At 47.7% G+C, this 26370-nt stretch overlaps 1 protein-coding gene across 1 annotated transcript in view; it reads right to left on the reverse strand.

The window, feature by feature from the left end:
- Positions 1 to 1956, reverse strand: part of LOC111856746 (ras-related protein Rab-26-like) — a 65753-nt gene extending 63797 nt beyond the window's left edge. Inside the window, exon 1 of the mRNA XM_023836955.2 lies at positions 1323 to 1956. Coding sequence (XP_023692723.1) covers positions 1323 to 1511 — 189 coding nt within the window. The 5' untranslated portion in view covers positions 1512 to 1956. The remainder of the gene's footprint in view (positions 1 to 1322) is intronic.
- Positions 1957 to 26370: the final 24414 nt, after the last annotated feature.

Below are 26370 nucleotides of genomic sequence, written 5' to 3' on the forward strand. Positions count from 1 at the left end.
TTGGCCGTTCGGTCACATCGTTTTAAGATGGGGGGGGGGGGGGGGAGAATCCCAGCTTGATCTCTCTGGAGATCTGGAGGAGTCTTCACTCCTCTTGGCTAAAAAAAGACCTGACACATGCGAAGACGACTGGTCTGGTCGTTTTGCAAGCTTAAGGAGGAATAATACCAAGCCTGGATATTCTTCTTCGTAAATCATCCAAACTGACAGTCGGTGCTGGTCCAAGAGTATTTCTGTCAGTCTGTCGCAGTCTTCAGTACACCATCAAGAATGTATAGGACTGTGTGCATCTTATATTAAACTAACCCAGAGTCAAAAAGGTGGAGCACAACAGAAAAAAACTTCTATTAAGCTGAATACCAAAATGTACTTAACATAAAATTATCTCAACACAGGATGCACACAGCCACACTACTCAGAAGACAACACTGGAGGTATATGACAAAAGAGCGTGCAAACTCAGGCACTGCCAGGAGGGCTCTATTGGGACGCAAGTGACCTTGAACCAGAAATGGGAAGAAAATTTAGGGCGAGCGGCTCCAGCACCTGTTAACTTCCAAAATCAGTAAACTGAGTACATTTGCATTTAAAAAAACATAAGAATTCGCACCGCGTGCATAAAAGAACCACACAATATTACCACCTGTTGAAAGTATAATACCGACGATAGAAACAACCGGATCTTTCTCTCTCTCTCTCTTTCTCTCTCTCTCTCTCCGAGCGGCGCTGCTCTGTCCTGCTACGCCCGAGAGCGGTGTGCGCTGCAGGTGCGGGATTATCTTTATTGACACAGATGTGTCACGGTCATTCGCCTTTTGATTAACAACTATTTAAATTAGACACAAAAAAGAACGCAAAATAACGTGTTGATTTCTTACCAACTCCGTAGACATCCCCACCATCGCACGCACAGAAAAAAAAACTACATCGCTACAACACAGCTGTGCAACGGGCTATCAGTTATTGCACATTTGTGACTGCCATAATTACCGCTGCTTTTGACGTGTCATTTTTCTTTATCAGATCAGTTATTGCAATATAATAAAGACAGAAAAGCGTAACATCGCAGCTGTTTAGCTGATGCGGCAGCGCCAGTCAACAAAGTCTGAGTGGAGATTATAGTGCATCTTGCTGCCTGAAAAAAACAACAAAAAACTCCTATTGATCAACTCCAGCGAGCTTTAACTAAATCCAATACTTAAATCAAGGAGGATGCATTTACTCCAAAGCGTAAGTTATATTCACACCCATAAGTTGCTCCACTGATGTCAATAACGAAGCACAGGGTCCCGCATTAACGGTGTATAGTGAGAGTGGCTCACCTTAAAAGCGAGATCATAAAACTCGCTGCTGTTGCTCAGAGAGGGCCGGCTGGGGTGCACCGTTCCATTGGACGTTATCTCGGGCGTGGAGATGCTTTCCCCCGGCTTCCCATTTTCTTTGCTCTTCGAGGCGGCTGCTGTCGGGCTGCTAGTGCTACTTTTGCCTTTCACGGTCTTTTTTCTGGACATTTTTCCAAGCGAGACCGACGCTCTGTCGAAGCTTCTGGTGAGATGTTTAGCCCGGTAACGATGTACTTGTTCGACAGCTATAAGCGTTTAAAATTAAACAGCTTCGCGATTGTTTTTTTCCCCTGAATACTTTTACGGGTTTTACAAATAAAACCTACTAGTTTTCACTCTCAAGTTTTCATCTGTGAGTCAGTACCATAGCTATGGATGTCTTACTCATTTTCGTTTAATTGCCAATGTGTGTGTACAGTCCCCCCGGCTCTCCGCTCACTTTAGCGCAGCTTTCTCGTATCTGCGCCTACTGCCGCTGTTCGTCTGTGATGGTAAAGCTGATGCTGGGTTCCTTAATATTGACAGCTGGCTCGAGGCGCCGTGCCGTCCAATCACCGAGAGGCCTCAGCCAGCCGCGACCAATAGCGACGAGGCGAGGCCACGCGCGAAAAAATCACGTCCACGTCCACGTCCACGGTACACCTGGCCAGCAGCGAAGCACCTACTGTAAACGTGCGCAGCTTGCTCGTTGAGAACCGGAGCGCAGAAGGGGCAATACCGAGATGGCAGTAAACATTGGAACCGTTTCAGGGTATGACAACTTTGGTCACCTGGCTGGCGTGAGATTTTCAGTTCGAGACAATTCTGCGGGCACATGCACATGCATTTACATGTATGTAAATGTTTTATTACCTTGTAATAGTCTGTAGGGTTTGCAAATTACCCCAACGCTTTTGAAGTAGCTAATCTTAGAAATACTATAGATTTGCCGTAAGATTTCTTGCGTGAGCCTGAAAGCGTGAGTGTCACGCCAGATGCGGGAGAGCTTGGCAACCCTGCCGCTTGGAGTTAAGATGCGGCTTCGGGAGGATGGCGTTACCTACTGCGCTACTACGATTTCCCAATTTAGTCTGACAAAAGATACTGTACTACTTAAAACAGTTTTCGGAACATGTCATGAAACGTTTTTTGTTTCAGTTATGGCTAGTAATATCAAATTTAATGTTCGCCAGAGCTCGACTACAAACTTGATTTACGTGTGGGTTATATTGTTGCAGATTATGAGTGGACTGGGATTAAAAATCGGTGCTGTCTGGCAACTTTACCGATCGGTCCTTCTCGGTGGGGTTTAAAAACTCGTAGTTTTACTTACATGGCTACGGGGGCGGGGTCCCACGACAAATTTTGCCCGCTATGCCAGATGGTCAGTCCAGCCCTGCTGAAATAATGTTTCTTTGCACAGTGTATGAATTGCAGCTTCATGTTACAACCTGTTTACGTGCAGACTCGTGGTACTCAATTACTGTACTAATGGGCATTCATCTACTCCATCACGTGCGATACTCCACACTGACCGCTATTTTTTATTTACATAGGCTACTTTTAAGCAGCATCTATAAAGAACTGTAATTGAAGACAATAAAATACTGAAATTCTACGAAGTTTCGGGCGCTTTACTAGATTGTACAAATAATGTAGTTATGCTGTTTAAACTATGTTTGCTCACGTTATAAATGCATACGATTATGGATTTAGTTGGTTTTTGCGTTCTCAAGTTTGCACACATGGCTTTGAATAATTCTGTAATTTTGAAAATTCAAAAGACTGGGAAAAAGGCAAATTTGACAATTCATAAACAGCCAAAGATACATGGATTAATTTGTGCCGCCAAACAAATGGTAGAACAATCGAGCTACTATGCCTTTTATCGGGTACACATGAGTCATTCATTCTCATTTGAGGCGCAGTGGTTCTCATTAAGACTCAGTTTGCTTCTGCTGATTCATCTGAAGTACATTATGTAACCGCATCGGTGTCCTAGTGTTGAGTCACTCGGATAAATATGCAAAAACGTGTGCCTTTGACATTTTAGATGTATCCGACGGCACTATGTTCCCTTTTGTCCTGTTTTATTTTATTTTTTGTTGTTTAACCTATTTCATTTTGCGCTCCTCTGCTTTACGGCTTAACCATACACTAGTAGCCTACTACTCCATGCAGACGCGATTTGTTTAATTGATCTCCATGTTCGTGGGTTGCTTTCTAAGCAACCGCCAACATGCCGTATAGATACAGATCAGGTTTAACAGAAATGTAAAGTACTGAAAGAATAATGTGATGCTGATAATCTACAAGAGTATGACCTGTATCGATTTTATTACATTTAAAGAGCCGATATATGGCCAGGAGTTGGGTGGAGTGAATGGACATCCGGAGATGGTTACTGGTTGAATCCCGCACATGGTGACAATCGTGTGTATTTTGCGCATGACAGAAGAAAGGCAGGAACTGAATATATACACATTTTAACGTATAAAGCACAAGTTCTTTCATGTCATTAAAGCTGTTTGGTCAATATATATTTTGCAGCTTCGCGTCGGGTTTCATTATAAGAATTTCACCATCCATCTTTCTTCGTAATTGTCATTATTTTGGATCACCACTCTAAATTCAGTTCAAAACGTTTGGTAGGACAAATGCAATTGTGACGGCTTTCAATAAACTCCGTGTCCTGGAGTTTACAGTTAAAGTAGATTAAGCATATGTAGGCCTATCTGTTTTACACGCAGATAAACTGCCTGGTGTATACGCGTCTATATGGTGCAATTCCTTTTTATGTATGGCGCCGTAGTTTGTCTGCAGAAAGTGAAAGAAGAGACATCCTGTTGAAAAATCAAGAAAAGTTAACTTGTACACAGACAAATATATCGGTTTTTGCCACTCATTCTGATTAAATATATGCAAAATATCGTTAAGCACACATGCAACAACACGCCAAACGCATTATTCTAAAATGAATAAAGTTTGTGAATATTACCACCCACCAGAGGGGGCTAAAGTCCGTGTTAATTCGTATTTCACCAAGGCGACGCTTAAAACTGAAATTCCTGACTCTAAAATCATTTTCTTTCTGACTTCGGACCTATGATGAAATAATTAGCAGCTTTGGCCTGCATCAGTTCAAAATCGGTATACCATTTTTTTTTAAAACGGTTCATCTGCACATTCTTATTCAGCTCTATAAACATCTATCAAGAGCTTTTGATAAGTATGTAATAATTGGTTGTCTTACTACAACTTTCAAATGCTGCTCCCAGAATCCCTTGCTCCCGGTGACGTTTTTTGAATGACACACATGTGCTGTGACAGCTGACAACCTGCCCCTTTCCACAATCTTCCAAGCATCAGCATTTTGTGACAACTAGTAATGGGGAGTTTGTTTGGGGGGTGGGATTCGGGGGGGTCAGAGCTTGCTCAACCCCATCACATTCAACTACTAAAGCCAACACCCCCCCCCCCCCCCAACAGCTGAGATTCATTACACGGCACATGCAGCTGTTCCCCCCCTAGCAACAGCTGGAAATTTTGGAGGGAATGAATTAATAGATAAATAGATAAATAAATAAACAAACAAACAAGCTAAAATTCCTTCCTCTTTATAAACATAACCATAACGGTCTGGTCAGGGAGGAATCGGCAGGCTCCCTGACATGGCATTCGGAAGTGGCCGGCAGCGTGAGACAGTGTGAAGAGCCCGCAGTCGTCTCTCAGCAGACTGCCTTTGCAGGGCTTTTGTTCCCACAGACTATGGCTTCCATGCCGATATACGTTTGTTTGTTAGATTGTATGTGGTAGTCATTTCGGTACATTTCCCACACTTCCAGCAGACCCGCACTGCCCAGGAACACCTCTACTGGCCTACTCACCTCGGAGATCCCTGAACGCCCCTAGTGTTGCACTTTATCTGCAGATTTTAATCATTCTCTTATAAGATGTGTACCTCTTGCTCCGATACTGCTCACACTTGTGCCTGGAGACTCACAGGAAGGTCAGCCTGGCTGCACTTATTTGTCAAAGTTGCAGCTTGTGTGTCGCATTGAAAAAAGGCTCCCGTTAAATATATAAATGGGACTAGAATGGAATCACAGCACAAAAACAGCCCAACCGCATAAAAAGAGCCGCTCGACGGTCACAGCAGGGCTTTTCTGGTGGGGAAGATGCCCTGATCTGCCTCAGTGCCAGGAGGAAGGCTGCACAGCCCCACCGGGAGGGACACCTGTGCCGGCACAGCTGCAATACCGTCCAGCACACCTGGGGTAAAGCAGGGGTGGGGGGGGGTATCTAGCATCAGCAGACCCTGGCTGCGTGGCACAGCGCACAAAGGCTGCATGCTCTCTATTTTCATGTTGCGTTCGCTACAGACAGGACCTGCATGTGTTTTATTTGTAGGATTGGCGACCCTTGTATGCTGCACCTCGGCGTCTGCGGGGGCCAAACTGGAAACAGGCAGCTCGGGATTTAGTGCTGCAGCGAGAGGAGGGGGGGGGTGTCCGATCCAATGTGATCCGATCCCATCTGGCCTTTCTCCCTGCTACTGGGATGAGATTTCGGAAGCCGACCTCCACCGACACTATGTGTGTCCTCGGAACCCCCACTGGGCACAGATTTTAATTGGAGGGGTGAGATACGTCGAATCCCCAAAGGCACAGATTTTAATTGGAGGGGTGAGATACGTCGAATCCCCAAAGGCACAGATTTTAATTGGAGGGGTGAGATACAGTACGTCCAATCCCCAAAGGCACAGATTTTAATTGGAGGGGTGAGATACGTCCAATCCCCAAAGGCACAGATTTTAATTGGAGGGGTGAGATACGTCCAATCCCCAAAGGCACAGATTTTAATTGGAGGGGTGAGATACGTCCAATCCCCAAAGGCACAGATTTTAATTGGAGGGGTGAGATACGTCCAATCCCCAAAGGCACAGATTTTAATTGGAGGGGTGAGATACGTCCAATCCCCAAAGGCACAGATTTTAATTGGAGGGGTGAGATACGTCCAATCCCCAAAGGCACAGATTTTAATTGGAGGGGTGAGATACGTCCAATCCCCAAAAGCACAGATTTTAATTGGAGGGGTGAGATACGTCCAATCCCCAAAGGCACAGATTTTAATTGGAGGGGTGAGATACGTCCAATCCCCAAAGGCACAGATTTTAATTGGAGGGGTGAGATACGTCCAATCCCCACTGGGCACAGAAGTAACCAGGTGCATTGTGGGGCTGAGATGTGTGGAGCTTGTTAATGTTGATATTACTTATTTTTTTTAATCTGTATTGAACTCTTGTGACTTTTAATCTCACTTCTTTCCACTGGTGCATTTAATCTCACTTCTTTCCACTGGTGCTCTGGAGCTAACGAGCTCTCTCCCACATTAGCTCCAAAATAAATTTAGCACACCTCAGACGTCGGACAAGCCCTACCACCTCCCCCAGCTCCCAGTTCACACCTGGAACTGCTTTGTCATTATTGCCACAGGGTGTTTAATAAGGTGTGCATTTGGGAGGCGTAATGGCTGAGGGGGCCATGGCGGGATTTAATTTGAGGTGTGGGGAGTGACACTCTGACAACCACCGCCCAGAGGAGGATAATGACTGAAAAAAAACTGTGATTCAGTGGACACTGCAGCTCCAGTGACGTAAATACAGGCGGGATGATAGAAAAACTAAATGAATGTTACTCTCCTTCCAGCCTTTTCAGTTTCAGATGACTTAAATTTCCTGTAAGAGGCAAGCCTTGGGGGTGTTTCTGGACTCCGACTTGGTAAAAACCCTAACAGACACATTACTTTAGCTGGAGCCTTGATTTATAGCTTTGTGCTAAAAGCCACTTGTTGTCTCTGCTCCCACATTCTTAGTTTGGAGAAGAGCCCCCCCCCCCGGCACACCGCCGGACTCCCAGCTGCGGGGTCTTCCTGAACATGTCAGAGTTGCCCGCTTTTTCTGCGGAGGTGATGTGATTTATGGCCTGACACATGGCCGGGCCGTCAGCACCAGCCGACGCAGCGGCAGAGACGTAACCTCGTGAACGCGCCTAGCCAGCAGAAGGCTGATTTTACATACCTGATGTTTGCGATTCACTCGTTCAGCTGTCGGGTTTAGTAGTTTTTCTCCTGAGGCTGACATGGAGATCTGAAGCCCAATGGCTGTAAAAGCATTTCTCCTACAACATAGTAAACATGACAAAATGTAAACTTCTAGATGAAAGAAGTTTTAACCATTTTGGTTAAGAAAAACAAACATTTGAGGTTTACACCTTCACATGCGCTGGGTGCCCTATATTGTGTTGTCAGAACTTTTGCTGGGTCTGACACAAGGCCCCTTTATATTCTCGAGACAGAGGTCCAGTCCATGGGACACATTTCGGCTTGGCTGAGCGAAGGCTTGGCGCAGAGGCCAAACGCGGCGACCCTTTGAAATGCATGATGGGAAATTTCAGTAGAACCAGTGTGACCGGGACAGGCCTTCCCGCCGGAAGGCTTTCAAAGGCAGTGTTTTGTTTACTCGCTCAGTGGGAAGTCTTATTGCGCGTCACTATCTGTTAGCTGTTGTTGTTTCTGCTACCGCTGCCGTGGAGACGGATGCTGTCTTATCTACCGCCAATCACTTGACGTCGAATCTGGAAGAACCGCATAATATAATTTGCCTTAATTAGTACTTTTGAAAATAAATGTTTTGTAAAGTGAGTGCCTCCTCTCTCCAACAGTAACTGACAATGATAAATTGGGCCTAAGCTGACCTTCCCAGTTCCTCCGCTGCCCTCATTCCTGCTGGTAACCCCCCTCCCATCTCCATGCCAGTGCTGGAGAACAGTCCGCAGCGGTTTCATGGCACATGTTCTGGTGCCAGCATGGACACGGGCTCCGCTGGCTGGCATTCGGGGCGGCAGCTGACTTAGCGTTGGCGAGGAGTGCTGGTGTGGTACGGTGTGTGTGTGTGTTTTTTTTTACTGGCTTGCCAAAACAGATAATCTGCCTGCTGATCTGTGAGTGTGTGAGTGTTGGTTTAGGGCCTGTGGCAGTAACAGGTGTGTGTCTGAACATGAAGCAGATGGCAGTGCCCGTGTGTGTGTGTGATCCAGGTATACATTACATTGTGGCGACCAAACATCCCCACAATGTGATAAAAACCTGTTATTTTGACAATGTGAGGACAATTTTTTCAGATCCCACAAGTAAAAATTCAATTTTATAAAAAATCTGTGAGTGCAATCAAAATACTAAAAATGCCAAATGTCTTGTATTTTGTTTGGTCACCTTGGTCAAGCTTAGGGCTGGGTGGGGGTTAAGGTCATCATGTTGGGATTATGGTTTCGCCCATAGAATTGAATGGAGAGTCCCCGCAAAGGTATGAATACAAGTGTGTGTGTGTGTGTGTGTGTTTAATAAGGCATGCCAGTGGAGTCAGGCCGGCTGCGGAGGCAGAGCTGTGTGGAAACATCACTGGGGGGCCTTTCCCCCCAGACGGGCTGGTGGGGGAGGTGCACGGCTTGTTTGCCCGCAGTGTGAAGCTTGTCACTGCCAGGGGAGGGCTCACCCTGCCTTCCGTGTGGCTTGCAGGCTCCCTGACGCAGAGACAGTACCGGGAGTGGGCGGTCGAGGGCGGTCGGGGGCAGTGTGTGCTCCATGAAGCAGGATTTCTCAGTTAGCTGGGTTAACTTAAGCCAGAAGTCATGATTGTCAAATAAAAGTTTAGGTAAGAAGCATTCCTATTGGACAATCATGATCGTCCAATAAGTATTTAGGTAAGGAGCATTCCATTTGGACAATCATGACTTCTAGCTTACGTTAACCCAGAAATTCTGGGTTAAAAACTGAGAAATTCTCCCCCCAGATCATGTTTAGCGGGCTCAGTTAATCAATTGCTCAGTTAATCAATTACAGGAATATGGGGGTGGGTCCCTGAAAATCAGCAGTATTTGTGCTGGGAGCAAACCTGCTATTCTTGAAGCTAAGGGTGCCATACCCACATTGAGGAATAGAAAAGTAATACTTTATTCATTCTCCTTTCACGTACGCCATCTTGCTGTCCATGAGACACACAGACACATATACAAGTGACAGTGAGCTTATGAGTCACAGTGTAGGTCAGCAAGTATAGCGCACCCTTGGGGGGGGGGGGGTTACAGGCCTAGGTTAGGGGCCCAACAGCAGTTTCAGTCTGCTGGCTGTGGGATTCGATCCAGTGACCTTCTGATCATGGACACAGTTCTAACCTGCTGGGCCACACAGTGCCCCCCCGTAAATATGCCCTGGGGGCAGGTGGGCCTCCTGGCTGGCCCAAACTACCAGCCCCCTGCTGGGGCTTCCTCCAGCTCATTTCCGCTAGAACCCTGCAGAGCTCTGCCCGTTCAGCTCGCCTGGAATCACATCAGTCGCAACGTCCCGTCTGTATTTCCAGGTTCCGCTCCGAAAGGTAATTGGCGAGCTAATCACCGTGCGGCGATTCGCTAACGATTGCATTGAGGCCGGCGTGATCGATGGGCTCGCACAGCGATCACCGTCACTCAGCACTTTTATGGCAGCAGATTAAGTGACTGAATGTCTGGAACTGTTTTTTTTTTTTAAGCGAATAGAAGCACATAAAAGTTTCCCAAACAGTTTTCAGGCGTGCTGATTCTAGTGGACGTACCCCATAAAAAGGCATAAGTTTTAGTGGGTCTTCTGAGGCCATTTAGCAAGACGCGGTGAAACACGCCACGCCCCCCCCCCCCCCCCCCCCCACTCGCCGGCCAGAGTCAGGCACCTACTATGACTTGAGTGTCGCTGGCATAGTTCAACTCAATAAAAAAATGGTTAAATGTGGCCCCAGGCGAATGGTACCGGCTTCTCGGGCCCCTATCACCCTGCTCCACACTGACCTTGGGGCCCAGGGACTGGGGGCAGCCTAAACTAGCCCTGTGGAGAGGGAGGAGATTCCTCAGGATCCCAGCGATGTCCTAAAAAGGCCCCTCATCCTTCTGCATGACCCCCTGTGTTTTCATTCCTTTAATTTAAAAGTCCCGTACCACAGATAATGGTCCCAGGGACTGCGAAACCGTGAACGCATCATCCCGACTAGCCGGCGGTCATCTGGTCACGGAAGAGCTCGAATACAATGCAGGGGATATTCAATCCTGCCACTTCCCAGCTCGGACTTCATGCGGTTTGGCTGCTGCTCATTCCTGTTCCCCACGTTAGCCACCCCTATCCCAGTCAAGGTCACCCCCTATCCCAGCCAAGGTCACCTCTTTCAGGCTCTTGTACTGGGGCATGCAGCTACGATCCTCTGCTCGATAGGAGACACCGGTGCGGCGTAGGGCGCAGTTTTAAATGCAGCCACTGGATGGCAGTGTGGCTTCAAGCTGCTGAGGCCGGACGTGTCACGTCGGCGAGCCTCACTGTGTTTATTGTTGCCAGTTTTTACGTAAGGTGGTGTTAAAACAAACAGCGAACAGCAGCCGGTGCTCCCTGAAATCTACAGCGCATGACCCCGAGCAGGAAGTGCTGACTGCTCGCATTCTGGTGCAGGAGGTCCAGAGCCCCATCTGTGGATGCCTGACGGCCCCATAAGACGAGAAACAAAGTCAGCGCTGACAAGCCAATGAGGTGTCAACCCTAGAAGTCCTACCTAGTAGGAGTTACTCAGAAAGACACGCGTAATACTAAACATTCATATGAACTTGGACACCATCTCATGTTCACCTGTTGGCTATTACATGTGTGATGGAGCTTTTGCCCACATGGATTGCAGCAGGTAGGGGGAGATCACTACTGTGCTCTAATGGTCACACAGCGGGTGCGTGAACATACGCATGGTGTTACACAGGGAGAGGAGGAACACCACGAGAGTCTTTGTCAAGTGCTTCTCCAGTGCTATCAGTATGGGAAGTAGAGCGAGTAGATAGAGAGTGACCACACACACACACACACACACACACACCTCATCAGCCACAGCAGCAAGGGGCTTGGGGGGGGGCGTTTGTGGTCGTCGGCATCCACAGTGTTTTCTTATGTCTCGCTGGAGCATAAAAAAGTTGGGGGGGGAGCGAGGCCTGGAACTAATAAAGCTGCTCTTTTATTTGCGATGAGGAGCGGCGCCTCAGGACAGCCGGCCGCATCCTTCCTGCTTGCGGTGTGGGGACAGGAAGGGCCGCCCGGGGAGGTCACACGGTCACACACTCCCGGGCCCCCCGCCGCTTCCTGCCGGGGTCGTCGGGGGTCACGGGATAAGTACTTCCGGGGTCGCGTGAGATGCCACCTGTCTCCGGTCTTTCCCCCGATGCCCCCCTCCTCAGCCAGGTGGAAAAGAGATACAGCAGGAAGTGGGGGGGCGCCCCGCAGGCTTTGCGATCGCCCCACCACTCCGGCCATCTTCTTCTCCATCTGCAAGTCGGGCCATGCATGGGGGGCACAGGGGAGCCCACGCTGAGAGGTCCTGACCCCTAATAGAATACGGCTGGGGGGGGTGGCTCTCATTTTGAAGACAGGCTGTTTGGGCTGCTTTAATACGACTGATGATTCCATCAGACGGGCAGAGCCAAAACCGGAAATGGCCAAAACCGGAAATGGCCAGACATACAGCTCTTGTCATTGGGACAACTCTCCCCCACTTTCTGTGGCCCCCAGATTTCTGTTTAATGACTTATGTTTTTCAAAGATTCACTTGCTTTCAGTTGCCCAAAGTGTCTGATAGATAGATAGATAGATAGATAGATATATAGATAGATGATAGATAGATAGATAGATAGATAGATAGATAGATAGATAGATACTTTATTAATCCTGAGGATAGAGGATTAACTTTCAGTTTTGTTTCATCGCTGGCAGCTGGTCAGGTGACCTGCCTGACTGAAGGGGACACTGATGAGTCCTAAAGCTGACGGCTTCCTCTAGGTCGTGACCCCCGTCGCTTAAATGCCATCTGACCCCCTATTGAGAGCGGGCCGGTCCTGGCAGCTTACAGCTCTTTCACATGTGAAGGACAGGGCTGAGTCATGACAACTCATTGTTTTCCCTCCTTCTTAATGCCATCCTCCCCCTTTCTGGGTCCTCGTTGGAGCAGCAGTGGGTCCGTGCTGTGACTTTGTCCTGGTGCTGTCAAACGCACGGGCAGGCCTGCAGCAGCTGGCCTCCCACATCTGGATGAGACCAGTGCTGCATTGCCTGTCATGAAGTTGCTTGACAAACCTTCGTAAACAAGCCCTGTGCTACTTTCGCCATTTTTGTGGCTTTGTGCATTCCTAGAGCCCGCTGTTTCACTAGCATTATTGTTATTATTTATCTCCTGAGTTTAGAGCTTGCTGGGGAAGACGTGGAGGTGCGGGGGGGTGGTGGGGGGTCTGGGGGCCAGTGTACCGCTCCATGGAAAAGTTGCTCCCATGTTTATAATATAGTTTATAATATAATTATATAAAAATAATATATATATAATATATATTATAAATTATAATATAATTTATAATATGCAATGATCAGATTGTAACACAAACCACTCTCATCACAGGTTCAATGCCTGAACCACAGAACTGTGCTAGGTCCCTCAGGTGGCCATAGATTAAGCTCCCAAGCCACAGAACAGAGCTGGGTCCCTCAGCTGGTCATAGGTTCAGTCCCCAAGATGCAAAACAGAACTGGGTACCTGAGCTGGTTGTAGGTTCAGCGCCCGATCCACAGAACAGCCCTGGATACATGAGCCATATGATTAATTCAGCCCGACCAAGATCCCAATTAAGATGAAAAGCTACCCCCCTGCTTCTTCTCTTCTTCTGTGCGCCCCCACACATGGAAGTGTTCCTCTTCTGGGTCTCAGAAGGGACAGGAAGATGGGAGGATGGGGGCTGGGGGTGGGGGGGGTTCTCTGGGAGCGGGAAAAGCAGAGTCCAGCGAGCGGCCGCGTTTGAGCGAGTGCCAGGCAGACCAAGGAGAGCAGAGAGACGCAGAGCCCCGCCGCACGTCCCGGGGGGGCCCAAACAAACTTCAGATGTGTGCTGGGGATTTCTGCTGCCGCTCGGGGGGCGTGGGGGGGGGCAAGTCCCGGGGCCGCGAGCGGGAAGCGGGGCTGATCCGCCGCTCCCCGAGCTTTTGGCCTGCAGATGTTTCGCATCAAAACACATTTTTTTTCCCCTCAGTCGTTATTTTTGAAAGATGTGGAAGGTCGCAAGAGTTCAAAAACTGAAATGACAGGCAGAAAACACACAAATGACATTACAGGACTTAATTATAGAACTAACCCTCCAGAATTATATCCAAATTGTTAATTACGTCTAAAAAATTCCCCTAAAATGATAGGGGAGACAGGCGGGCATCTTCTGTTCTGAGATGCCGATGTTTTCTGTTTTTTCGGACATTTGTAATACACACAAAGCTCACATCATACTGGCCTTCACATTTTCCTGAAAAATGGCTGTACTTCTCCCCACTGCGATCACGGTCACGGTCACACAGAGCTTTCTGACTCCCGTACAGCCTGCCAAACGCCGGTGTGTTCGCGGAATGCAGCGTTCCCAGAGATGGAATGCATCCGGAGTTCCTGAGGACGTCCGGGGCGGAGGGCATATCCAGAAGCTATAGCACCCCCCGAATCCTACTCCCCTGCCATGAAGTCAACCTTTACATCCCAATAAAGATGTGAGTCCAACGAGATGTGTAAATACGTAGCCGTGAAATCCTCTCACTGTCGCTCATCATCGCATCATGCACATCGACCAGTCTTCTGAAAGGGGAAGTATCCATTTATTTTGCCCCCACCTCAGGAGAGAAAATCACTCTGGGTACAAATGTCCTTATTGGAGTTTCCATTAGCAAAATTCCAGTCCAGTAACCGTAGAAGGCTGATACTGGGAATCCAATTTTTCTGTGAGGATGGCGGCCCGCTTCCCGAGTGTGTGCAGGTACCGGAACAGCCCAGGACGGGACACAGAGTGGCCTTTGAGTGCCAAGGTGGGGGCCCACGCCAGGAGGCTGTCCACACCAAGCTCCGGGGTGCGGTTGGGGGGCTCTATTAACAACAGACTGGGTCCCGTGTTGCTCTGCCTGTTATTACCATAGACACGTGGACAACCCCATTTTAATGGCCAGCCGTGCTACCTGGATCAGCTTGGCGGGCCGGGGGGGACTCCAGTGACATTATGGGGTCTTCCAGTGCCAGGGCACTGTGGCAAAAGGGAACGCTGCCTAGGACTGTAACTGTGTTTGTTTTTAATGTGCCGGCACTAAGCAGCCATGTCTCCTATTAACCAAACTAATAGATTCAATAAATAATACTGGATGTCTGGATAAATAACTAAACCTATAAAGTTATTAGCTGGACCCAAAAGACAGCAGTGTTGCCATAGTTACACGGAGAGACACAGTTCCTGTGTTCTACAGAACACTGTAAACACTTGCTCTGCACTGAGCTCTGCCTTAGTGTTAACAGCCTGTACAGAAAGCGAAGGAGATGTCAGACTAGCTTCTTAAAGTCACAGGTCTGTAGCTCCAAACCCACTGGCATCCTCGCTCTTGGCCCCCACGTGTCACTATCTCCTCATCAAAGGCTACTTATGTACGCGTTACTCGTTTAATGAGCTGTGTGTTTCCATTACAGAAGTTGTCTATAAGCATGTAAACGCCCTTGGGATTCGAAATGGGCAACATGCACTGGGAGATCTGTAGTAACTGGGAAGGAGCAACTTGTTTGATAAGGGACTGGGAGATCTGTACTAACTGGGAAGGGGGAAATTTGATTGATACGGGATCGGGAGATCTGTACTAACTGGGAAGGGGGAAACCTGCTTGATAAGGGACTGGGAGATCTGTAATAACTGGGAAGGAGTAAGCTGTTTGATAAGGGACTGGGAGATCTGTACTAACTGAGAAGGGGGAAACCTGTATGATAAGGGATTGGGAGATCTGTAATAACTGGGAAGGAGTAAACTGTTTGATAAGGGACTGGGAGATCTGTACTAACTGGGAAGGGGGAAACCTGTTTGATAAGGGACTGGGAGATCTGTAATAACTGGGAAGGAGTAAACTGTTTCATAAGGGACTGGGAGATCTGTACTAACTGGGAAGGAGTAAACTGTTTGATAAGGGACTGGGAGATCTGTACTAACTGGGAAGGGGGAAACCTGTTTGATAAGGGACTGGGAGATCTGTAATAACTGGGAAGGAGTAAACTGTTTCATAAGGGACTGGGAGATCTGTACTAACTGGGAAGGAGTAAACTGTTTGATAAGGGACTGGGAGATCTGTAATAACTGGGAAGGAGTAAGCTGTTTCATAAGGGACTGGGAGATCTGTACTAACTGGGAAGGAGTAAACTGTTTGATAAGGGACTGGGAGATCTGTACTAACTGGGAAGGGGGAAACCTGTTTGATAAGGGACTGGGAGATCTGTACTAACTGGGAAGGGGGAAACCTGTTTGATAAGGGACTGGGAGATCTGTACTAACTGAGAAGGGGGAAACCTGTATGATAAGGGATCGGGAGATCTGTACTAACTGGGAAGGAGTAAACTGTTTGATAAGGGACTGGGAGATCTGTACTAACTGGGAAGGGGGAAACCTGTTTGATAAGGGACTGGGAGATCTGTACTAACTGGGAAGGGGGAAACCTGTTTGATAAGGGATCGGGAGATCTGTACTAACTGGGAAGGAGTAAACTGTTTGATAAGGGACTGGGAGATCTGTACTAACTGGGAAGGGGGAAACCTGTTTGATAAGGGACTGGGAGATCTGTACTAACTGGGAAGGGGGAAACCTGTTTGATAAGGGACTGGGAGATCTGTACTAACTGGGAAGGGGGAAACCTGTTTGATAAGGGACTGGGAGATCTGTACTAACTGGGAAGGAGTAAACTGTTTCATAAGGGACTGGGAGATCTGTACTAACTGGGAAGGAGTAAACTGTTTGATAAGGGACTGGGAGATCTGTACTAACTGGGAAGGAGTAAACTGTTTGATAAGGGACTGGGAGATCTGTACTAACTGGGAAGGAGTAAACTGTTTGATAAGGGACTGGGAGATCTGTACTAACTGGGAAGGAGTAAACTGTTTGATAAGGGACTGGGAGATCTGTACTAACTGGGAAGGAGTAAACTGTTTGATAAGGGACTGGGAGATCTGTACTAACTGGGAAGGGGGAAACCTGTTTGATAAGGGACTGGGAGATCTGTACGAAGAGGGATGGATGATCTGTAAAATGAAAGGTGTCAATAAAGATGCAACCATGCAGTATGATAATCATGACTAAGCTGATCACAACTAGTGCAGGACAAGAGGAAGAGCCCGATAAACAACATCTCCAGTGCAGGCAGCAGGGAACAGTGTCTGCACTAATGGCCATGATGACTACATGCTTAGCCTCATTGCTGTTTATTCTGCTGTCCGGCTGAGCCCTCGCCAACATGCAGTGATCGTCACCGTGGCAACAGTGATAATGATGCTAGAGGAGAGAATGATATACAAGGTGGCTGAATCGCGCTTCAGACTAATCACATGGCGTGTCTGTGGAGACCTCCCAATGATCTACCTTTAATGATTCCATTAAGGACGTCATTAATGACCCCTGACCCCACTGCAATGAAAACTTAATGCAGTTTTTTTTTGCAAAAAATTTTTGTTTTATAGCCAAATGTATAGAGATACATGCATATATAGAGCAACACGTGCACACATACATCTACATGCACACGGGGACACACGCACACGCGGAGTACCATGTGACCCTGAGGGCCCAAATGACTTTGACCCCAAGAAGCCATAGAACAAATTGGATTGTGCATTGAGTACATTTAAGCTGGCAGGAGAGCGTGTGTGCGCTCTGGGGAGGACGCTCCCCAAACTGTTCTCGTAACAAACGGGTCTGCCGGACTGTCACGCGGGACACGGGGCGGAAAACACGGCACAAAAATACACAAACATGGCCACCAGGGACGGCCCATCGCACCGTGCCCCATTTTTAAATAATCCCGGAGGGAAACCCAGACCGGCAGCGCGAGCGTGCTAAGCGGATTAAGGCGCATGCTGGGAACAGTGTAATGTGAGCCGGGCACCTCGTTACAGCATCATAACGAGCACGTGCTGAAGTGCGGCGTCGTTACCTGTCTCTCACATGATCCCAACTGTTACTTTTTAAGCATGGGCTACGGCCGTGGTCGCCGGGACGCCGCACTGAAATTTCATTGGCTGGTAAGCTGTACAGCTGTGGCCCATATAACAGGCCATGAAAGCCATGGGCCGGGCGCCAGGGTCCAGAGCCGCCCCGCGATGCCAAGCACCGCGGCCCAGGGGAAGGTCGGCGGTGCTGGCCCGGTCCAGATGCTGCGAGATGTCTGCCCGCTGACATCACCAAGTCACGTGACGTGGGTAACACACATGTGAGAGACAGTGTTTCTGAGGCTATGATAAGGTGGGGATTTATGGTGGGGTGGGTACCTGCAGGAGAGCACAGGCGTGGAGCTGCTGACGGATCGGCCAGGGACAGATGCACATCAAACCGGGCCTGGACTTGGCAGTGGTGTTGGGAGGGGGTCGCACGTTAAAGCGGAACGGGGCGCCCGAAGGAGGGGGGCAGGAGTCTTTGGAGCATGAAGATCTGAGCCTGCATGCTGGAGTTATGGAGTTACAGTTACGGTGCTGCATTTGACAGACGTTGTTCGGCGTACCGTAGATGACCAGCAGGTGCTGCAATTGAATCCCTGAGCATTTAATGGGTGGTGCGATCGTGGCCTGGACCTCACTCTCACTTTGGTGAAGGGGGGGCCGAGGGGGGAGGGGGGGAAAGACGCCAGTCCTGCTGGGTGTTGTATTTCTTTCGCTCCATGCCCCTCCTATGGGCGAAGGTAGCTTAGCTTCTGTTTGGGGGCTGAGCTCACCTGCTCCTATAAAGAAACAAAGGCCAGTCTGCACCAGCTGCAATGGGGGGGTGGGGGTTGCTGGTGGGGGAGCGGGTCCTGTATCCAGACCAGACCCCCTGGGGGAGCTGATGCAAGGCCCCGGCCCGATTGCTCGCAGTGGTCCACCGAGTCCGTTCGTCCTGCTCCCTAATTGGCCAGATGGCCTTTTCTGTCTGATTGCTAACAGACCCAGGTGAGTTAGGAACAACAGCCCCCCACCCCCATCCACCCAACTCGCCCCCCCCCCGGGTCAGAGGGACCGGTGGCAGAGTACACCAGCGTCCTAATTGCTGGTTAACGTGTGCGGCGAGGCCGACTCAGCCAGCGCTAATGATTACAGCTCAGGCGGTGGCGATGGGGGGGAAGTGGCCTGTAATTACGAGGCAGCGATTCCATTCGCCAGCCAAGCACCATGCGTGTTATTGGCAGAGGAAGTCATACTTATACCTATATTTTTATTTAATAAAAAGCCCGAGAACGTTTTTTAACAGTCCATCGAACTGGTGGCTTGTAAGACGAGGCACAAGGTGCAGTAAAATGAAAACAGCCCACGAGGCGCTGGACGCGATCTTTCTGTTAAACAATGTTTTGATTTAATTCAGCTGGAAAATGGCACACCGGGCACCATTCAATGGGATCTAAAAATAACCCCTGCTTTGTCAAGGACAGCGGTAATGTGGGGCAACGCCACGCTGAAAATAAGTGGAGCCAAGCTGACATATTCTCTCTGGCAGTTACAGCCAAGAAATCTATATTTACAGATTTACAGTATGTCCAGTTACAGACGTTTGTTATGTAGCTGATACATTTAGAAAGTTATTTCTATTAAAGTACTTTATCTGAGTAAATACAGAAACAGCAATTCAGAGCCTCGACTTGAAGAAGGAAACAGACAGAAAGTCATTAAAGACCAAGAACAAGAGGACAGGCCCAGAAAGCGAGCCAAAGTCAATATGCTGAGACCGAAGTGATGGGACGTGATGGGAGTCGTGTTTCCCCAGCACTGCACGGGGGGCACTGGGTCATCCCCACACTGGAGGACTTTACCGACTTCCCAGCTTCCCCCCCAAAAAGCCAGGGACTCGACAGCATGGCGTGGTGGCAGGAAAAGTGGCCCTATCCGTTTCCACGAACCCAGCACAGCGAGGGAAACAACAGGCCGTGACAGGGGCTAGAAGCTGGTGTCGGTGGTGGTTCTGTTCCCTGCCCCGTTGCATTATGGGCAAGCGGCCAAGACCCCACTGCGCCGTTGGGCTCGAATCCCCGGCCTGCCAGAAACTCACAGGATCCAGTGTTGTCCTTGGACAACTCAAAACCTGCCACCCCAACAAAAAGCTGACGCCCCCAGCCCAGTTCACACTCTACAGTTACACAGAGAAAACTACCTCAGAAACTGAGAGGGGGCTGAAAGAACAACCTGCTCCCACACTGGGAGCTGGCGACTCCACCATACATGTCCCAGTGCCCACCATAGCAGGAGGACTTCCTGTGGAATCAGGATGTGAGGCGGATGGTGAAGGCAGTGGCCTTTACACCTCGGGGCTGCGGGGGCAGTCACTGGAGAGGCCCTTCTCGCCTTTCTGCACTGCTCCAGTGGAATATCCAGCTGGATAAATACCTAAAATTGCATATTGCTTCCGAAAAAAAAGTGGCAGCTGAGCATAATTAATGCAAAGCCCAAGGTGAAACCCCCCCCACACTGTACACCGTTAATTTCTTCAATGACCATCATAAATTTTTAATTATATCCTTCCTACCAAAAATGTGGGATCCATTTTCCCTCTCGAGACATTGACCTAAAACTTTAAAGTACACCAATTACAAAAAAACAAATCTAATAAAATTAGGCAATGTAACCCAGCAACAGCAGGCATAAATTGAGGGTAACCTTATAATTACCACCCTGAAGTGAAGTTTCCAACAATTGCTGAAGTAACCAATCTCTATTGCCTGGGCTAATCAGCCAAAATAAATTTAATTACCTATATTGTGGGCGTTGACATATAATTACCGGAAAATTAATATTAGAAAATGGGGTTCCTTGTCAAATGGCACACTAGACCCTTTATGACAGAGCAGACTCAAGTAATTGCAGTAACGAGGGTTAAATGATTAAACTGTATTTAATGTAATTGAGAAAAATACCATTTTGCAAGCAGTGGATACACGCCGGCTTGAAGAGCATGAATGACTACACGGTCAGCGGTTCATGGAATGGTGGCAGCGTGAGGTCATTCCTCTGGATGGTTCTGGTAATATCTTCCCCCTGGTGTGTTCATTAGGTGAGTCACTCGTCGTGTCCCGGAACGCCGGAGACCAGAGAGCTTCAGGGCTCAGGAAGGACCAGAGAAAAACACAGCTTGGCCTGGTGTTCAGCACACTGACACGATATGTGGGGCTGACTGTTATTAATAAGACATGCATAGGCTTGCTTATCTATCTATCTGTCCGTCCGTCCGTCCATCCATTAGTAGTGTACTGATAAACAAATTTGGTACATGGTTCAGTATGCATATGAACCGAAGGAATGCACCATAATGGATATTTATTTTGTTATGCTTTGTATGTTTTGAGAAATCTTTGTGTAGTATCGACAGAGACTTATTATTTAAGAAAGACAGTTATACTTTGTTCAGTAAACCACTGTTTAATCAAGAAAAAACAGAAGCGATTCATGTTTTCTTTCCTTTACCCCCGCTGTACCGAAAATGTACCGAACCGTGACTGAAAACCGAGGTACGTAGCGAATGTCGTGGTCCGTGGCACCTCACCATCCATCTATCCATCTGACTCGACACACAGCTGGCCAAGGGCCCACGCAGCCTGTACCACCGGGCCTCACCTCCCCAGCCTGATCGCATTCGGTCAGGCCATGCGGCCTAAATGGTGGTCCGGGGGGGTTTGCGATCACGAGCATTTGACACCCTACATACTGCCTCCACAGACGGGGCAGAATGAAATGTTCGCACTCAGCGCTCCTCAGAACATGCCGTACTCGTATAGAGGGACACAGCTGGCTCATGAACAGTGGAGGGGCTCAGATAACACACACACACACACACACACACACACACACACACACACACACACACACACCTGCCCGCGAGCGCGAGCTCCAGGAGGATGGCGCACGTTTACATAACTGCCAGATGGCACCTCGTAGATCCTAACGGGCAGAGGGCATGATTAACTGAAGCCATCGCGCCACCCCAGCCACGGACGTCCCCGCGGAATCTTCACGCGGATCTTCAGCAAGGACTATTTTAATGTTCATTTGCAAGGAAAATCGACTCTCGTGGTCAGAGTGGTTTGAAGACGAGAACGGGTAACATGATGTTTACCCAGTTTGAATTTTTAAAATAAAATCAGGCCCTATTGAAAGACAGGAACCTGAGCCTCCCAACTCAGTCACGCCAACACAGGCCTTCATCTACCTATATGGCAGCCAAAACAGTCAAATATGCTGCAGCATCCAGACAGAAACTTACAAATCTACCTTAAACATGGGCAGCCAGCTGAGGAACGTGTCAGTAACACAGTGTACTAGCAAAACACAGGACTGCCAGCTCTCACGCATCTGGCGTGACACTCATGCTTTCAGACTCTCATGCAATGCAAGAAATCTTACGGCAAATCTATATTATTCCATTATAAACCTGAAATCAGCTACATCAAAAGCATTGGGGTAGTTTGCAAACCCTACAGACTATTTACAAGATAGAAAAACTTGAAAATCTCACGCCAGCAAGCTGACCAGAAGGCAACCCTGAAAACAGCACTTCCTGCATGTGAATTTTTCTGCCTTATTTTGGGAAGTCACGATATTGTCTTGTGACACTATTAGCTAAAAAGCAACGATATGAACAGTGACGCAGGTCACACATAGTGACGTTTGCCTGGCCTGGTGGAAAAATGGTTTTGATTTGTTTCAATCTGATTTTTCCCAAAACAAAAGTAATGGATAACATGACAGCAAAACAACTTCCTCCAACAGATGTGCTTTGACTGAAAAACCTTTAATGTTTGATGAACATTTAAAAAGGGGGATAAACGACAAAAACATGGCTAGCTACTGCATAGCTCCAGTAAATTATGTAGCGGCCTGTGTGTTTGCTCAAGCTCAGTGTTGATGTCTTCGTATCTGGAAGAACTAATTGTTCTGATTGTGCAACAAGGTCTGAGAGAACATGGTCCAGCATTTACGCAAAAGTCTGACCCCACACAACTTCGCTGTGTTTACCTGTGAGAAAACAGCTGGCTTCTCCGCACGATTGTGACGCGTTCCTGTTTTTTTCGTAACACGGCAGTTCAGAATACCTCTCCCGCTCCACAGGAAGCCAAACACTCGGACTGGTCTGCGGCTGAGTGTGACAGAAGATGTAGGAAGCACACATTATTCTTTCATGCTGAGGAGACTAAGAAGGCCGAGACAGACCTCGGGGCGGGGGGGGGTCAAGGGTCGGACCGTTTAGGCAGCTTCCCCTCATCCTCTGTCCCAGACGCTGCCAGTCACTGCAGCCTGACACAGAAAGAAGCCCTTTCTTTGGCTGCTCCTCTGCTAACGCAATTGAACAGATTAGCGTGATTATGCTTCATATCGGAGCTTGGGGGAGGGGGGAGGGGGCACCCACTAATTCATCGCTGCTCCTATCTATCAGACTGCATTCTTGCATTTATGACATTATAGTTAATTGCATAAGGTGCCCCGGGAATGTCTGTGATTCTCCGATGTGAAAACGTGTCAGCCCCCCCCTACACGGCCACCTTTCTCTCCAGTTGTGCCGCCCCCTGCTGGCCACTTCACCACATCACCCATCGCCGCGTGCTCCAGCCTGCTGGACGTTGAACGTTCCCCTTTTTCAAACGGTTAAGCGGGGTAATTACCCGACCTGAGCACAGCACTAATACACAGACGCACAATGTCTGACACTCAAATTACAGGGGAATTCCAGCCATAATTGACAAATCCATAGTAAACTGTTCCTCATGCTCGACTTTGGAAACAAAATGAAGTAAAACCTATTTATTTTTCAAAATGAATAAGTAAATGAAACTATTTCATAATAATAGCCAATAAAAGGAGCCTGTATTTCGCACTGTGTGGATCATGGCCGTACAATTTCCAGCACGATTCCCATCTAAACTACACTTTTCCCATGGCATCCGTGTCTCAGTGGAAACAGAACCATTACGCGAAAATGGGTGTAAATGCTGTACATCAATAAACAATCAGTCAATAAATTCAGCTTGAATTTACAAGCTGGAGGCACATGCAGAAGGTGCTGACATTTATATCAGAGAAAGATGATAGTTTGAAGAGCCTATAAACTCTGCTCCCCTCAGACCCGTGATACACAGCGGAAATGTAAAGCAGCCAACAGCGATGGGCCTCTGACAGGATGGAGACACGGCGATCAACGCATCTGCTTCCTGCTTGGCCCCGAGGAGAGCCTGAAGAATGTTGTCCCATCCAGGAGGGGCGTGGATACCCTAGCAGAGTCAGGGACTCCAGCACTTCATAGCGGAGCCAAAATCTACCGTTGAGGCAAAATTCTCCCCTGCTCAGATACTAGGAACCCCCCCCCAGTTTAACAAAGTCCTGGGCCTAATGTGATATTCTGTTTGGGGGGCCAGTATACCACATATCAGAAAATCAGGGTCTTTATTTTTCAGCCAAAAAGTGCAAGTTCTTTTATGTTTGTTGAGATATATCAGCTATAAAACTGTAAACACCAGTAGTAAATGGTGATACTAATACTGATAGCATAATTATAGAAAAACAATGTTTTTTTTCCAGAAACCAATAAGAGGGATATTTTGAAAATAAAACTGCACAATTAATTAAAAATTAGACAGTTTTAAAAATTAATTTAAAATTAGAAGCTATTCCTCTAATTGCTGTGAAGTAAAAACAGTCCGCAGATTTATTTCCGGGCTCAACTTGGTTAAAAGAAAACTCAGCTAGATTTGGTCCCTTTAAAGATGCCTGAAGTGGAAGCTCACAGGAGTGAGGCAAAGATGGCAGACATGAGGACATGAATATTCTGTGTGGGGCGGCAACAACAGCAGCTGTGCCTGTCAACATGGCTCCTCAGTGTTACTGTACAAGACCACCTTCCTATTTACTTTAAGAAGATCTTGTCAGGTACCAGCAAACCTTTATTACTTATTGACCTGCCCACCTGTGAATATCATTTGCCATAGGTTGAGTTTTGTCTAGAAGTTGCCAAAATCAGGACTGCAACTAGTAAATAAACTCATCATTTCTGCTTTCAATTGATCAATCCATGGGATGTGCCCGTCCAGTTAGCAAAGGATTATGGGGCAGTATATACTATACAGTACAGCACACCCTGGGTAAAACACACTGCAAAAACAAGGTAACCCTTAGATTTCTTTCCTTTCGGTAGGCAAACATAGAGCCTACAACAGAGGAGAGTTGGTTTCCATCAGTGATTTCTGTTCCTGGCTTTAAGCTCTCAAACTTCGCAATTGTTCAAGGGGAAAAAAAAGCTAATATATCATTAAGGAAAATAAATCTACATTGCTAAGGTCCATTTTGTTGGCAATTACTCAGCTGCTAAGCGAATCCCTCAGGAAGTAATTAGCTTTCTGAAACAGGCACTAATAAAACGTATGGGGCACATGCTACGTCATGGAGTCTGGTCAGGCAGCCGGTCGTAATTACATCCACGCGGTGTGGGGGGGCCGGCGGGCCATGGCGGCCGGTTTCAGAGCCAGGGCGGCCTGACGGCCAGGCGGGGACATTAGTCAGCCCCTGAGCCAGTTCCAGTAGCTGCACAGGCCTGTAGCTGTCAGACTCACTGTAGGCTGAGGCTCCCATAATGCTGTTTATCTCTGGCAGGGCTGGTTTCTCTACATGCAGCTCAGGGTCACCCCTCTCCGACTGAGCGGTACTCAGCGCTATTCACGTTTGCACATTCAAATTAGTACATTTGATTTATTTAGCAGGCGCTTTTATTCATAGAGACATATCACAGTGGTTGGGATTAAGGGCCCAACTCATAGGTCCTGAGGTAAAACCATTCTTCTGACCCAAGATTCAAACCAACCGACGGCTCTCTGGTCAGAACATGCATTCTGACCCCCCCCCCGAGATAATCTTCGTGTCCCAGACATTCCGTCTCCCACTTCCTGCTCAGGGTCACAGGGTGTTAAATTCCCCACCCCACAACTGGACATTCAATTTAACTATTAAAATGAGAGAAATTGAAAGATACTTTTTCACAGATGAAATTCAGAAAAATGAAATAAATCAACACTGGTCCCGTCTGCCATTGTCCCAGGCCACATGATTCACCAAGAAGGCCAGGAGTGAGGCAGGACCTGCACCCCCCGCTCCACACCCGGCCTCTCCGCCTGCAGCTGCCGGTATTCCCAAACAGAACTCAGCTGCGTGTAATTAACCACTTGAAAAATCAAATCACAATTAACCCCAAAGTGCCGTTTGATGTTTCGTAGAATCGGCTTCTGCTCTCTCCTGCTTGACTGAATGAGATGTACATAAAAACTTTCAAGCTAAATGCTGGAACGAGTGTCGTTTTCTCTTTACCCAAAAGTAAGCAGGCTGTTTAGGGAGCCTTGAAAGTGTGCACCCTATGTTTGGGACAGCGTTTCAATATGACAGCTGATTTTATTGATTTTAATTATTATTATTTTGGATTTGCAAGAAATTCTGATTATTTCTGGTCATATCATTATATATTTAAAAAATACTGGTATGGTGTGGTGTGGTTTAATTTCATTTAAGCTGGAAAAGGTCAAGATGCGTCATTTCAAGTGCTATGACAACCAAGAGTCTAAGATGAAGAGTAACAAACAGATGAAGATAACAAACACGATGACCCAGAAGGCAGACCGCAACCTTATGACAGGAAATGTCTAACGAGGCCAAAACCTGGCCATTTTCAGAACAAGGCCCAACACGTCAGGGTCCACTGAGTGCCCCCCTGCCATTGTCCCAACCAGGAACAGAAGCAGACCTGGAAACTGCAACAGAGGAGGAAGACAGGAGCAAATGGACTTAACTGTGTCTTAACGGCAAAAATCACAGCTATATAGCAATTAGAATAAATGAATGAGGTTGAAAATGACAAATAAACACAAACTGAACAAAACTGAACGTGAGAACTAAATAAAAACTGGCAGGGATTAT

Source organism: Paramormyrops kingsleyae, chromosome 22 (genome assembly GCF_048594095.1).
Source record: "Paramormyrops kingsleyae isolate MSU_618 chromosome 22, PKINGS_0.4, whole genome shotgun sequence".
NCBI classification, from domain to species: domain Eukaryota; kingdom Metazoa; phylum Chordata; class Actinopteri; order Osteoglossiformes; family Mormyridae; genus Paramormyrops; species Paramormyrops kingsleyae.